Here is a 15,092-nt window from a genome sequence, read left to right on the forward strand (position 1 = left end):
AGCCCCTTTGTATACACACTGATCAGCACAGGTGTTGAGTAGAGTCAAGTTGCTAACGAACTTCCTCGTACATTCTCATTCCCCTCATTATTTACCCAGGGTGTCTGCTATTAGGCAGTACTTCTGTCTGACTTATTCCAAGCCTCAGAAATAGCGCCAATTGTATTGCACTCATCTACATATTCCAGAATGCCGACTCAACTCTTTTTGTGCTTTTTGTCTTATATCAGAAAAATGCACGAAACTTTCAACATACGTCAAACCACGGAGCTCGTTGAACCTGAGCAAAAAACCGACCTCCGTATTCCCTTTCAGCTCGCTCCACCAAGTTGGCGACTTCGCGGTGAAGCATGGTGGCTTTTGCTCTCATTGTTTGGTAAACCAAAAGATGACGCTGCAGCTCCTAAACCTGGTCAATACCGATTTGGTCCGGGTCACTTCGATCCTGTCGACCAGTCGTCTCGTGAATTCGCAAATACTCCTGGTGTCTTTCGAGGTGGAGCGGGCACGGTGCAAATTGTTCGATATTTTTCAAGTCCCGTTGGTCTGTTCCTCTTCTACCTTTATTCTTAAAAATCAATATAATTTAAAAGATATCATGGGCTTATATATTGGATATCCTCAGGTCCATATGACGAACTCATGTACATTCCTGGAAATTTCAACGTACCAGAGGAACTTGGCGGAGGTTCCATGCCCCAGATCACCCGCATATATGTATCCTCGCTCCAATCGGTACTGAATGGCAAGTAGCCAACTTGTGTAATTGACTTATCATGAGAATGTGGTTACTGATTTGATCTTCACGAACACAGGAAGAACCAATTGGAACACCCCCAAAAATTTGGCACATTTTGACTTCATATCTGAGCCATCTGGTTCAGTGACTATCAAAGTTTATGCCCTCGAATCCTACACGTTCGCTAGTCCGAAAAATGGAGCAGATGCTTGCTTTCAACCAAACTTTGCCTCTATCCCATTCTTTTCAACTACCTTTCACTTCTTTGGTCCAGAAATGTTAAGGGTACCAATCAAAACCAATATGTTGCCTATTTGTACCATACTTGCGCAGCCACCTCTTGAAGAAGGGGATGTGACGTTAGGTTGTGTGGGTACATCTACTTGGAAGAAATTTGGCGTTGATGTTTCTGGTCGAGTTGGAATTCGTAAAGCTGAAGGAAGCTTAGTATCCTCGGATGGAGTCAAAAGATTTGCAGATGGCAAAGGGTTTCCGGATTTTGAACCTTATCAAATCGGATTTCATTGGAAAGATGTGATAATCGATATAGGAATGCCCATAGTACTTTCAAAAATGAAAAGATAACAAGGCTCCATCCACGGGTATGTGTTTGTGAACTTTATCGAATTGTTCTTCAAAGGTTATGTTTAAAGCCAGACTAAAATTATTTCTCTATAGAACCTTTGGATTATTCCCTCATCAAAGTATCATCAATGCCAATCATAATTTACCATTCATGTCTCATCACATTTCTCTTGATCTGTCAAATCACACAGGCCAAGTCAAAATCATGTCTAATATGCAAGTCTCTTTACACGAAGTCACAACTCAATTATCTTCCTTTCACTCTATTTCATTTTGTTTGTTTTCTGTCGTGTCATAAGTAATAAACACTTTCACAATAATGGCATACATGCATACATCAATATTTCCTTTAATTCTAAAAGGCATCATGCATATACACATCAGTCACCATTGGATAGCAAATTATCTATTTTTTCTCTTCTCAAGTCTTGCTCAACTCAGGTGGTAGATTTTTTGTGGTGTAACACTATAATTTTTTCATAATTCTTCCCAAGTAATTAGTTGCATTCAAGAAATTGTGTACTTCTTGTCATTAGTATTTTGCATACAGATAACATTGATATCTGTTCTCTTGTGAACAATTTATATACACCAGAGAACATGCGGACATGCCCACAACAGGTGAAATATTCTTGAACCTAATTACAAAATTGAAGACTGTATGATAAATATGACCAGTTTTTAACCTGTCCAAGGTTTTCAACCCTGTTATTCCCAATTTTACTACAAGGCACAATGGGTCCTCAATATAAGTTTTGAATGCACATGCAAGGCTGAATTCTTGTGGTGTTGAGTGATTAGTTCATCTACTGTTGCCTGTGGCATTCAAGAATTCAATACCCAATAGATGTCAAAAAACATAGATGGAATGTTAACAATGCCAATTGTCGGCAAAACAAAAATCAATGAAAGTGAATTGTAAGACAACAAGATAGGAGAATGGAGGAATAGATAATAGGTGCAGAACAAGGATTTGAATTGAATTAATGGAAAGGTCTGATGAGCAAGAGTTACTGGGATTTAGTTGATAGGCTAATGTGAAAGGAAGGAAAAACTCTTGCAATGGTAACATTTTTATAGTCTTTGAGTGACCATGTGAATGCACATATCAGACAGAGTTAGTGAAATGCCCCACAAAAGAGAAGCACAACCAATGTTGTCTCTGAAACTGCATCCAAAACAGAGCTTAAGTTGCCAAATTCAAAAGCAATAGTGAAAAGAAAATGAGCTAAATGAGTGAAATAGGAAACATGGGAGCAAACCACATAACTCTGGAAAAAAGAAAAAGGAAGAAACTAAGATTGCTCAACCTGAGGAACAGACAACAGGGCTCCTGTGAGTAGCTTGGAACATTTTGTTTTTAAGATAGGCGCTGCAGGATTGGCATGCCTTTGTACATTCTAGATCTCCCGCTTGGGCACACACAGCAATTATCACAAATGGAAGGCAATGTGCCCTTGCCTGTGTAGTTAAGACTGAGAATCACAGTAGACTACATTTGCTGAATAGTAGTAATATCTCAGCTTATGTCCAGAAGTACAAGCAAAAAATTAAGTTTTTATTCATACTATATGGCACTCTAGCCAAACATACACAGGATCAGCTGGCAAGGTTATTGATACAAAAGCTAACAGAACACCTTTCCTTGTCAAACATTTTCAAAATGTCTAGTATATACCATAAGATGGAAAAGGAAGGGAAAATCTGATCAAATGTTCCTGTTTGATGTAATCAAAAAGGGCAAAGCTATCCTCACAATATAGAGTTGAGCATATATTCAAACAAATATACGTTCAAAGAAAATGTAGCTGCTGACACTCATATGACAACCTTTTAGTGATATATACCAGGGATTTGAGCTGACATAAGTTCAACATGTTACAAAAAAATGTATTTTTCTTTAGAGCTTTGTGATTCTTTGGAGTGTAAACCACACCCATTGATGCAGTTACTCATGGAGTACATTTTCTACTTTGATCCAAACAGATATAAGAAACTACGTAAGGTATGATGTACTCCTTAGGGCACATTCACTTAAGGAATTTCTGACCAGAAATCACTTTCTGTAAAGATTTTGATGCAAAAATGAAACATGCACCACCAAATAGATACTTTAAATTTTTAAGAATGTGATTTCTCACCAGAAATTGCTTAAGTGAACGCGCCCTAAGACTATATGTGTAGGGCCACGGTGAAGTCAGCTTTGAAGCCCTGTGATATGAGGTGATAATCTGCCGGTTACAGTTTGTATGTCATGTCACCAAAATGTGTATTTGAATACATTTATTTGACGAGCTGTGAGGCTTTACCAGAATTAAAAATTCCATTGGGCACAATACTTCTTCTGGACTTTGCGAAACTCAAATAGTTGAGGAACCTATTGTCTCGGGGTCCCGTCGAAGCAAGAATGTTTTCAAAAAACTCAGACACTTTCAACGATATGTCAAAGATACATATAGGTAGGAAGCTTAAGACCTGAGGTCTAGAAATGGTCTTGAGGAATATGAATTGGTCAACATATCTCAATCTGATCAGTGCCTTTGCAAGACCTTTCTGGGTACCTCCATACCCTGCCGTATTTTCGTTTTTCAATGCATTCGTTCTGTTTTTTCAAGCAGATCATAATTGTCGTCTTCTTAGAGAAATTGGATAGGGAGAAGATACAAATCACAAGAGCACTATGTCCGTTCAGTCTTTCTATAGGATAGCTCACTCAATCTATCTCTATCAATTGACCATTCTATTTATTTATCCCAAAGTCTTATCCAGATCATACACCTATTGCTTCATCTCAAGCTTTCAGACCCAATCTCTCACCCATAACTCATCAGCCCGTTAATGAGATCCTTCCTTTCTCTTGCCCTTTTTTAATCATGAAATCAGAAGTGGTAATCAAAACTTCGATCATGGCGTACAATCCTAGGATCAAATGTCAAATTCTTAGTCGGTTCCCAAACCGGTTCAACATCTGGCCCTTCAATATCACCTGCACCATCCCACCCCCAACACCAAACTATTACAAGACCAGGGGTTAGTCCTCCATCACGCAATTGATCAAAAATCATTACAAAATAATAAAACTTACCATAGTCAGGTTCAGGTTGCATCTCTAATGCTTCACTTTCTTCTTGACGAAATAGTCGATCGTGAGGACCAAACCAAGATCGATCTTGTGGATCAGCCGTTGGATCATCTGGTGCACCACCTAATCTTGTATAACCTCTGATGACCGTCAAGTTCTTTCGTTCAGGATGGATAATCTTCCAAACTTTCTGTGAACATCGGTTTTCACTCAAATTCAGTTTTGGGATGAAATACCAGGGAAATAAATCAACGGAGATATGATTTCAACATACGTTGTCATAGGCCAATTTGACCCTAGGTACCATCACAATTCTTCCATATCCAGCGTTCCAATAATCGTTGCAAATCAAACTACATTCGGAAGCACTACATTCCCCTTCACTGAGTTTGGCCATACGGAATCGAACACGTGGATGAGCATAGAGAGGTGCAGGATCTAAGATAGCGATTCCATTCCAGCAAGATTGAACTTGAATAGGTAAATGTCGCTCAAATCGATGTTGAGAAGGTGGATCTCGGAAAATTGACTCAAAGGGTGCATTTTCTAAAGCAGTTCCATTTATATCACGTGCTACCCAATCTGGAAAGATTCATTCAAATAATATCAAAATTAGTTCCGTCATTTTACATTTTGATACAATCCTATGATTGATGAAAAAATATGGTTACATAAACAAAAAGATCCTTACTATCATAAAAGACGGGCTGTGCAATTTCATCGTGAAAGATATAGTCTGCACCACATGTGATACCGGCATTTTGCCTTCTGCTTTGCCAGATTAATTCGAGTAAATCGTCTGTACATGGCAAAACATCACTAGCAAACAAAACCAACAGCGACGACATCAGTTTGAAGACTTTGACAAAGACAAACATTTCTGCAGATCAAGGAGAGATGGAAAGGCTGGAAAGGAGAAAGGAAGGATTTTAATTCAACTCACTTCATAAAGATTACTGTATCAAACAATTCACCTTCTGAATCTCTTAATTCTTGTAAAGGAGCTAACGCAGCATTACGAACTTCAGCAAGATACTCAATCCGATGGTGAAAAGCTCCTCTAGTTCTCAGACTTGTCCTAATCACCACACGCATTCCTACTGATCGACTCAGTCCATCAAACAATCTTAGAAGGGCCTTGGTCTGATCCGAACTTCCATTCTCATAAACCGACACAAACACATTTTGAAATCCAAGAATAGCAGAAACCTTGAACATTGTTGAGAAAAGGTCCGGAATCACATCGAAGGAGTTATACAGATTGATTGCAAAGAAGTATTTGTGACCAGTACCTTTTCGATGGACAGCTTTGTTACCTGGGTTAGAAGATGATGATTTGGAGCCAGGTTCTGAAATTTGAGATCGACGAGCTTTGAGCTTAAGCTTAGAATGACCTTTTGCGTCTGATATTCCTTCATACTCTCCTTCAGGTTGAGGTCGACCTGGAAGGATATGTTGTAATAGATGAAGTGGACTAGCAGGCTTATGACGAGGGTTGTAACCGATCAATGGTTCGTATCGTTCATAGACTTGCCGCCGATAAGCACGTTGAGCTTTCATTGTACAGGTACGAGTGTGATGTCCGGTAAGAGTGGAGAGAAGTTCAAAGACTCGAAGTCGTTGTTCGAGTGATGGGTTAGGTACAGAGAATTTAGGTGGAGCTGTCCTTGAATGTGTCCAAGTGGGTACACTTGTCCCACCACGCCATCTTGGAGCAGATTCTGACTAAAAGAACACAAGGAAACAATCCAGTCCGAAAAAAAAACATGATTAAAGATCCCTTCACTGCAATTGAATTTCTTTGAGAAACTCAATTCTCTAAATGAAAACAATTGTCCAACAAGATCCAGTGAGACTATACTTACACCACCACCACTCAACATTGATGCACAAAACAAGCCCACCATTACCCCGACCATCAAACTAGCCAGAGCTGGCAATTTTGACTTGAGATAATTTAAAATGAAGGTTGAATTGAAAGTTTGATCGATAGGCATTCCACTTGAGTTAGTACGAACGTGACTTGGATAATTAGGTGCGTTAGATTGTCGTCTTCTTCTGACTGTCAGTGGAGTCTCTTCTGGAAATGGATTAGAGGATGATGACGAGCCGAATGCTGGAGAAGGTGGAGCTTGAGACATGATGAAATGAGAAAGTTTGAAAAGAAATGGTCGAGAAGTGTGAATGAGATGAGGATGAAAGTGAAAGTGATCGAAGTGAAACAAACTGTCTAAACCATGTAAATTCAAAACACTGTAAAATAAAATGCAGTTTACTCACATCCTTGCCTCGCGACTCGCGAGAGATTTTAAACTTTGTACACATAACAAACACGCAGTCAGCCCTCGCAGGCTTGTCAAGTTTAGAGAGATCATAGATGTGATTAAATTTCTTCAGAACACTTCCCTTACTTTCCGCGAATCGGACCTACTTTCTTCGTGTTTTACACCAAGACTTTGACTGATTTGATGGCGAAAGAACCTTCAACGAAATGCAGAAAACCACCAAATTGGAGTTGCCAACCAAAGATGAGGCCAAGGCCCAAATCCAGCACCTGGAAGAAACCCATGGGGCCAGAGTGGTGCCGGCGGAGACCGCCCATAAAGAAACTGAGTGATAGCATTATTTAGCTGAAGTCTGAAGGTGTTGCAGTATTAGGTATGTATAACATAGATTTTTTATTACTTTGCAAGTGTCTTTTGTATCTCTCCTGTAGCATCTTTCTCAAATTTCTTCTCACATTCATTTTCTTTATGTTTTGTCAACTTTCTAATGTACAATTTTTTTGTTATTTCAATTTTTTTCAATTAAACATGCTTTTGTTCCATTGCACTGTGAGCCTGCATGCAAAAGTCAATTATGTCAATTGGGTGTGTAGTTGTAGGAAAGATGAATCAAAATGACTCTAATTCCTGTTGTGCAGAGCATGCTTCTAGATTTGATAAGGATTACAACCAGAAACAAATGTTTTTGGTTGGTTGTTGGATCAATTGAATTGAATTGAATGATTCACTTGAAATGATTAAAATGATTAAAATGACTTGAATTCAAAAAAAGCCCTGGTAATGTTAATGTGAGGAACTATGTGGTAATTCAATGATTCAATTGATGATGTCTTGGCCAGTTGTTTAATGACCTGGAGTTTGGGATGGAAAAAATGTTTCAGTGAGTTGAGTCACACCAGTTTTGAGTTGTTCATTTGGATTTCAATGATCAGTGGTAAGATGAACATTTGCCACATCCAAAAAGAAGCTTATCAACAAGAAAAACTCCCGTTTTGTGGTTTTCCAAAACAACCTTTTAAAATCCTTTTGGGGTGTTTTCTACTTTGAACAACTACAGTTAAAAATTGTGCAGCCACTATGGAACACCTCATCCATTACATTATCTAAGTGTTACCATTGCTTTGCCATCAAATCATCAGTCATATGCCCTTTGCAAATCCCCCCTCCTATTTCTCCTCCTCCCCCCCCAACAGGAATGAGCATCAGCAAGGCTTCAATGGGAAGCTCAATGGTTGCAGCAAAATTTCAACAAGGCTTATACAACTTTATTGGCTATCTGGTTACTAAACACAAAGGCAAAGCATCTCCATTACAAATATGGGAATGGCAAACATCAACAGAATTATCAAACTCAGAACAAAGGTTCAATAGCGGTGTACAAACCTACAACCCAACATGAAAACCCATGAAAAAAACCCATGAAAACCCAACTTCTTTGTGGTTTTTTTTCATGGGTTGAGATCGGCTAGATCTGACCACCCGTTTGTTGAAAAAAAAGATGAGCTTGATATACACAGACTCAACCAACCCCTCCCCTTCATTACCATCACACCCAAAATAACCCAAATCCTTCCATAAAACAAATACACCTTGCTTGTCTACCTGATGTATTCCAATTTCAAAGTTTCTCTCTCTTCGGTTTGTTTCGTCATTTGCAATGTGAAGAATTCAAAAGCAATCGTTATATTTTAAAACAAGCACAATCGATCGTTCTATTTCAAACAAAAACTGATCTGAGTCGCCTTTCAAAACTTTGGATGAGACTTTGGAAACTAAGAAATCGTTTTCAATTGAAAAAACATATTGTTTCAATTCAAAAAGAACATGGCTAAGTTGACTTCTAAGACTTTGAGAGGATACTTCTATAGGTAAGATATTGTTTTCAGTCGAATTCAAACGGGATCGTTTTATTTCAGAAAAAGCACAAGATATTGTTTCATTTCAAACAAAAAGAGATGAGACTTTTGACTTTTAAAACTAAAATTCGAATTTGGAAGGAAACTGGGGCTAGTGGATGGAGTCATGGTTGAGGTGGATGCCAAAAGAGAGATGTGGACTCATTGTGGAGTAAAGTTAAGGCCTCAAGTGATGACTAGAGCTGCGTGTGGCCTGTCAGTGTGACTCTTTAGGTTGTGATGGGAGTTGGGGCATTCAAACCTTTCCAGGGCAACCCATGAAAAAAACCCATGAAAAAAACCCATAAAGAAGTTGGGTTTTCATGGGTTTTTTTCATGGGTTTTCATGTTGGGTTGTAGGTTTGTACACCGCTAATGACTATACTTCAGGACACAACCAAAAATCAGAAAATTCCTCAATATCTTAGAGAAGATAATCAAAAGTTCAAGCTCAAAACCAACTCCAATGACATCTCCTCCACCAATTGTTATTACATCCATGCAAAGTCAACCTACACATCAATGGGCAAATGTTGTAAATAAAAGACATAAGGGAACTAAAATTCCAATTTCAAATACAACTACTCTTCCACAGAAACAAGTGATTGATGAATTTATATCAGGCAGCTTTGTAATACATACTCAACCAAAAGTCTCTCCATTGGCAGATTTATCTCAGGCTGAAATCAGGGACAAGACAAATACAGTATTACAATCTTTAAACATGAATCTAGATAACAAACAACCCTGGGCCAGCAACGCAGCGCAGCGCAACATGGGCGTATGGCGCTGCGTTGCTCCGCAAAACGCAGCATACGGGCTACAAATTGTGTTGCGTTGCTCTCGGCACCGTAACATGAATTTAGGAGGGCTGGTTGCGCGTCGGCTCGCCCGTCGCGCAACGCAGCGTAACCGGTGCAAAAAAACGCAACAGCGCAAAAAATTGTAGAGAAGAGAAAAATATCAAATTTTGTTAAAAGCCGAAGAACATATTCATATTTTCAACATCCCTAAGCTAAACTTGTAACTAGTTACTATCTCCAAACATGCATTCAATCAAGTTTGACATTGAACGCTTTCAAAACAGCAGCAAGATCAGCGAAATCCTCCCCTAACAAGACACCCTCCCTTAACCACAATTGGCTCGAAACGAGGGCCTCAATTGTGCGTGCTAGAAGACTGCCGCGATCGCTGGCACAGATGTCAGCAGCACATGAGAAAATACGTTCAGCAGCACATGATGATCCAGTCGTGGCCAGGTAATCGCGGGCCATGATGGATAACACTCGGTAGTCCTTTTCGTGATGCTACAAACAAGAGCGATTTGTTTAAACATGGAGTGTAGCCAGGATCAAGCGTTAGATATCATTGTAAAGAATTTCACTTACAGACCACCATAAAAGGCCCGCCTTAGGGTCAGATAGATCATAATCTTTCTGACGCATCTTGTCAGACATCCACAAATAATTCTCTAATGAGTTATCAATTGTATCAGTTGGCTCATCCTCTTCGTCGTCGGTGTTGTCATGAAAGATCTTTGGTTGATTAGCAGGCCGAGTAACATCAGAAGGATCACCAGAATCATCATGTGCAGGGCCTGGGCGTTGGCAAGGTGAAGTAACTTCGTAATCAGAAAAAATTCGGCGTAAAGTACATTCGGCTTTCATAGGGATTGCAGCGAGCTTTCCTCCAAACCACTTGATAAAGAATTTCATTCGGAAGAAGGGATGGAGGATGGTGGCGATGACAAGAGTTTCACATTCGAGTGCCTCATCAAGGTATTCTTGTGTTTTAGCCAACATCTTTGCCAACATTGGATAAACTGCATCTGATGTACTTAGCACTGCAATCTTTTCCTGTAACTTATGTCGAAGCTCGACATACTCCGGGATTACCATACAGCCGGTGGGGCCGTCGCCTTCCATCTTGAGGGTAGTTTGCAGAAACATCTACAGAAACAAGGAAGGGTCTTCAACAGTTATGCTTAATTGAAGTGATCAATAGATAAATCACTTACCTCAAGTTCTACATTAATTTTTCGGACCTGAGCCCACTCAGCAGTCGTGATTTCGAGCTGGTGGAAATACCCGTAAGGCTTGCCATTCTTACGCGGGCGTCGTCCAACTGCAAGCACTCGATTGATATCTTCTTTACACATTTGGTCAATAACCTGTGTAGATAAGATGTCAGTGCAATGCAAGTCCGACAGAAAAGGAATGAATAGAATACGTGCCGATCTTGCAAGCCAGGCCTTGTGTCTGCTTTCGTATTTGACGTTCCACCGAATACCGTATCCAGCAATAAGTGAGCCTGAGAAATCGTGCTTTGCACTTACTCGCTCGAATTCCTTACGCCAAGAGGAAGAGCGAGTTATACGACAAATGATAAAGTCGAGCTGTAAACAAATCAGAGATATGCAAAGTTGATAGTCTGTGATGAATGATACATAATGAAAGAATCAACACAAAAGAAACAAAAGTATACCTTGCGTAGGATGAAGTCTACATGGTTAGCTTCCCTCCGATGCGTTGGAGCTACCTCTTCCTCCAATAAAACTGCTGGTGCAATTTTGTCCTCAGCATCAGCAACGTCCCAATCATGTTCGTCCTCGATTGCGGTGGCCACCTCTTCAGCTGATGTGGGCTCCTCCAACTCATCAACGTCACGTTCAGTAATCTCGTCATTGTCTTCAGTGCTCTCGTCTTCTTCTGCAATAGTACCGATTGTTGGAAATTGACCCCGGGCTGCTGATTTGACCTTTGCAGGAGGTGGTGCTTTCACGCCTAGCTCGGCTAGACCTGCATTCACAATCAAGGCCAACTTATGGCAAAAACAGAATACATGCATATTCTTGGGGTTCCATTTATACTGGATACCGTTGGTTTTTGAAGGTTGTAAGGAAAATTGTCAATGCATTTCAGTAGCCATCGTCTTGTTGTTGGAACCGGAATCTGTAGTCTGGCATAGAATGTAATATATGATAACGATTAATAAGTGTCAGTATGCGATGAATATCAAAACATGAGACATATAAGATACATAACAATAAAGTAAAATTCTTATCTTATGGAATATATCACGCTTCACCAGTAAGTTGACAATAGGCTCAGCTAGCCAGGGACCGTGATGGTGCCAGGCAACCACCTTCAGGGCTACATGCCGGACGTGGTAGTTCCAGTTCGGATCGATGAACGTCACTGAAGCGCCTATGAAGCCATGACGGTTACCTTTACTAGTCCACGCATCATGGACCAGGTTAAAGCGTGAAGTCAGTTGCTGTAAAGAAAACAAACTGATGTCAGTTCTAGATGATTTGAGGATGTCAAGTGCGCGTAAAAAACATGCCTGGAGTTCATTGAAAACATTCGCTTTCAAAGACATATTGATATGTTTGGCCTCTGTAGCTGCCCACTTGCGACCATAGAGCTTTGCCTCACGTCGAAGATAGCCTACCATAGTTCAAAGAATGGGGTCTTCGACTCGAGACCATGGGAGCGCGTGTCGTATCAACCATGCGCAAGCCAATTGGTTGAAAGTCTCGTTGTTGAACTTGACGCCGGGAGTGGTGATGACAAACCCGTCAAGGCTTTGACCGGACTTCTTGCTGTCTGCCTGGCGTCGCTCTGCAACCGACATGGGTATACCAAGTTCCTTACACTCTCGTTTAGCTTTAACGCGCCCCGGGCATCCAACATCCGAACGTCCTGATTGGGTAGATCCATCACGGTGAGCCCGCAACATACCTGTCATGTTGCTGTAGCTGACTCGGATGGGGTCCTTTCGATCCTTCTTACAGAATCGGCATGGATACGATAGCGGTGGTTTTGATACATCCTGACAACATAACACAAAGTTAGAAGTAAATAGGTGAAAGATAAGCGAGGTAACAAAATCAAAACTGACATCACCTGGCCCATGAAATGGTGTGTCGTAGTAGGCCCTAAGTTTGTCACATTCACTGTTACCCGTCTCGATCTTGCAACGAGGTCGCTCAATGATTCCAGTGATCTCAACATCGGAGTCGGCTCTTAGCATGGTTTTTGTTACATTTGAAGATATGTTCTTGACGGTAGTCATAATGGTAAGCTGTCATTTGGATAAATACATACGAATTTGAGACATACCTCATCCTCATCCAATACGTCGGATTGGACTTTCTTCTTCTTCTTCCTGCGAGGTTGAGACTGGACCTGGTGGTATTTCAAGTTATACCGTAAGTGAGTAAGTTAAATATACATGTTGAAATGAATGGAATGTGATACTAATAGTTACCTCGTCGTCATCCAATTCAACATCGGATATCACTTTCTTCTTCCTCTTTGGTTGAGACTTGGACTGGGATGAATTGCTTGGTGTCTTTCGATTGTTCTTGCGCTTCTGTCCATCCGGGTGACTACTCATGATCGAGCCGTCAGAGTCGGCGTCCTCATCGTTGCGATTATAACTGGGGTCTTTGCGTTTGGTTTTCAAGGTTACAGGTTGGTCCAAGCTCAATTGGCGGCGTGAGTCGGGCATGGGAGAAACCATTGATGGATTGATAACTGGCCTTCTGGTTCGTATAGGTCTAGTAGAAATTGTTTTGGATTCGCTCGCTTGGGAACTCTCCGACATGTTGTGGTTGGTGGGTAGTATGACAAAGAAAGATGGTGATTTCTTTAAACTGGCGAGCGTATGAACCTGATGAGGTATCTAATATTTGAAGAAAACCAGACAATATCAACAAGGAGGTAAGAGAAAAAACGGATATGAAGAAAAAAACCTCACCTTCTGAATCGGAAGGATCAAGTCCTCACACCGGTCAAGCCACTCGCTCCCTGGCTTGCCCCTGTTGGGACGGAACCAATGCATAGTGTCGTATCGATTGAGACTAATTGATATTGATCAGATTTGAGATATGAAAAGAAGGGAAGATTCGCCTAATCGGGAAATATGGCTTAGGAAAAAAAACCCGGCCCGTAACAGCCGCAACGTCCGTATCTTTGCGGATGTGCGCCGTACCGCAACATGTATTGTTGCGGTCATAAAAAAACCCCAAATTCAGGGATCTTGTTACGTGTCGGTCCGGACCGCAACATACATGTTGAAGCTGCGCGACGGTGCGGCCCGTAAAAAGCGCAACACACCAGCAACGCAGCGCGTAACAGCTGCGTTGCTGGCCCAGGGTTGTAACAAACCAGTTTGGGTTAAAGGTGCAGCAAAACTAGGCTCAAAATACATTATATTCTTTACAGGCTGGAGTTCTGAAGCTAGATTCCTTATACAAAACAAGCATCAATGGACTCATCTAATAGATAATGATTCAACAGCATTTCCCAATACATCAGTGGCTCTCAAACCTGTCCCAGTTTTCAAAAAACCCAGTTGACCCAGTTGTTTTTGGCAGTAACTTTGTGTATCAAGTTGACATTTGTTGACAGCTCCCAGCCAAAAATTCAACTGGGGCGACCGGGTTTTTTGAAACTGGGTCAGGTTTGAGAGCCACTATAGACTTCTGGTCCTACTACATGGAGTTCCCACAAGTTTTACACCAGACAATCAAACAGAAATTCTACATCTCATGCATGACAATGTTGATAACTATTTAGTGACATTAGCTAGACGGTTAGCCACTCCGTTCTTGGCAAAAACACAGATCAATAGTTGTTTACTTAAGAATCAGCGGATAAATTAGAAAAAGGGGGGGTTATTTTATTTATGTAGGAACCGTAATCACAGGTCAAGAACATCATCAACAACCATGTTGATGTTGCAAATGTTGGAAAATTGGTCATACACAGAATTGGTGCAAAAACAAACCTCCGTGTGCTTGATGTGCAGGTGATCACAACATAAACAAATGCTCTAAAATAGTAGATGACAATGAAATGGCAACTTATCATTGATGCATCTGTTACAAGAAGTAGGTATCAGAGAATCTGATGGAGAAAATTTCACTTTCAGACAAAGCCTTTGATCATCTAACCAAAAATCACAAATGACCAACCAAGTTAGAGTGGACCAGAGTAGGAAATTGCAGAAGATGGAAGTAGACTTTATTGGTTCATTATACTATTTAGATGGTTCTCAGACTCTTTTGGTTTTAAACACTTGCCATTTTGAATTTTCTGTTTTTTGGTTTTCTACAACAATTTCATTTCACCTGTCACTATATGTAGTTCAATCAAGTAGCTTATTTCATATGCCTTGGTCTTCTCAGGCATAGAGTCTGAGATATCCACTGCTCTACCTTTGCTTTCTTTGCACCACAAAAACCTAGCTTGTCATCCTGGATTGTTGTATACTTTTTTTGATCATTTTTTTAGTTTTGCATATTCCTGGTGTTCAACATAAAGACTCGTTATATACAAATAGTGTGTAATTTCATAACAATTGTACGTCTAAAAAAACTCCTTTTGGGACAGGGATGGAGCTTTTTTGGGTACTGTAACCACTGCCAAACAGCATTTTTTGCACAGCATTTTTTTGATTTCAACGGATTTTTTGAAACAGAAACGCCAAAAATAAAA

At 40.4% G+C, this 15,092-nt stretch overlaps 3 protein-coding genes across 3 annotated transcripts; 1 reads left to right on the top strand and 2 right to left on the bottom strand.

The window, feature by feature from the left end:
* Nucleotides 1-234: 234 nt before the first annotated feature.
* On the top strand, nucleotides 235-1,324 carry MELLADRAFT_53349 (uncharacterized protein; the record flags this gene model as incomplete). Its single annotated transcript, XM_007413952.1, has 3 exons — nucleotides 235-544; nucleotides 626-749; nucleotides 820-1,324. 3 exons carry the CDS (start codon nucleotides 235-237, stop codon nucleotides 1,322-1,324), a joined length of 939 nt encoding a protein of 312 aa, XP_007414014.1.
* Nucleotides 1,325-3,906: 2,582 nt separating this feature from the next.
* Nucleotides 3,907-6,564, bottom strand: MELLADRAFT_117507 (family 69 glycosyltransferase; the record flags this gene model as incomplete). The annotated part of the gene is made up of 6 exons (XM_007414050.1): nucleotides 3,907-4,337; nucleotides 4,410-4,596; nucleotides 4,681-4,988; nucleotides 5,098-5,225; nucleotides 5,350-6,131; nucleotides 6,272-6,564. 6 exons carry the CDS (start codon nucleotides 6,545-6,547, stop codon nucleotides 4,204-4,206), a joined length of 1,815 nt encoding a protein of 604 aa, XP_007414112.1.
* Nucleotides 6,565-12,792: 6,228 nt separating this feature from the next.
* MELLADRAFT_109931 (uncharacterized protein) lies at nucleotides 12,793-13,803 on the bottom strand (the record flags this gene model as incomplete). The annotated part of the gene is made up of 3 exons (XM_007414049.1): nucleotides 12,793-13,275; nucleotides 13,351-13,453; nucleotides 13,757-13,803. The coding sequence occupies 3 exons, from the start codon at nucleotides 13,801-13,803 to the stop codon at nucleotides 12,793-12,795; spliced, it is 633 nt and encodes a 210-aa protein (XP_007414111.1).
* Between the last annotated feature and the right edge of the window lie 1,289 nt (nucleotides 13,804-15,092).

This window comes from Melampsora larici-populina, assembly GCF_000204055.1.
Source record: "Melampsora larici-populina 98AG31 unplaced genomic scaffold MELLAscaffold_40, whole genome shotgun sequence".
Taxonomy (NCBI): domain Eukaryota; kingdom Fungi; phylum Basidiomycota; class Pucciniomycetes; order Pucciniales; family Melampsoraceae; genus Melampsora; species Melampsora laricis-populina.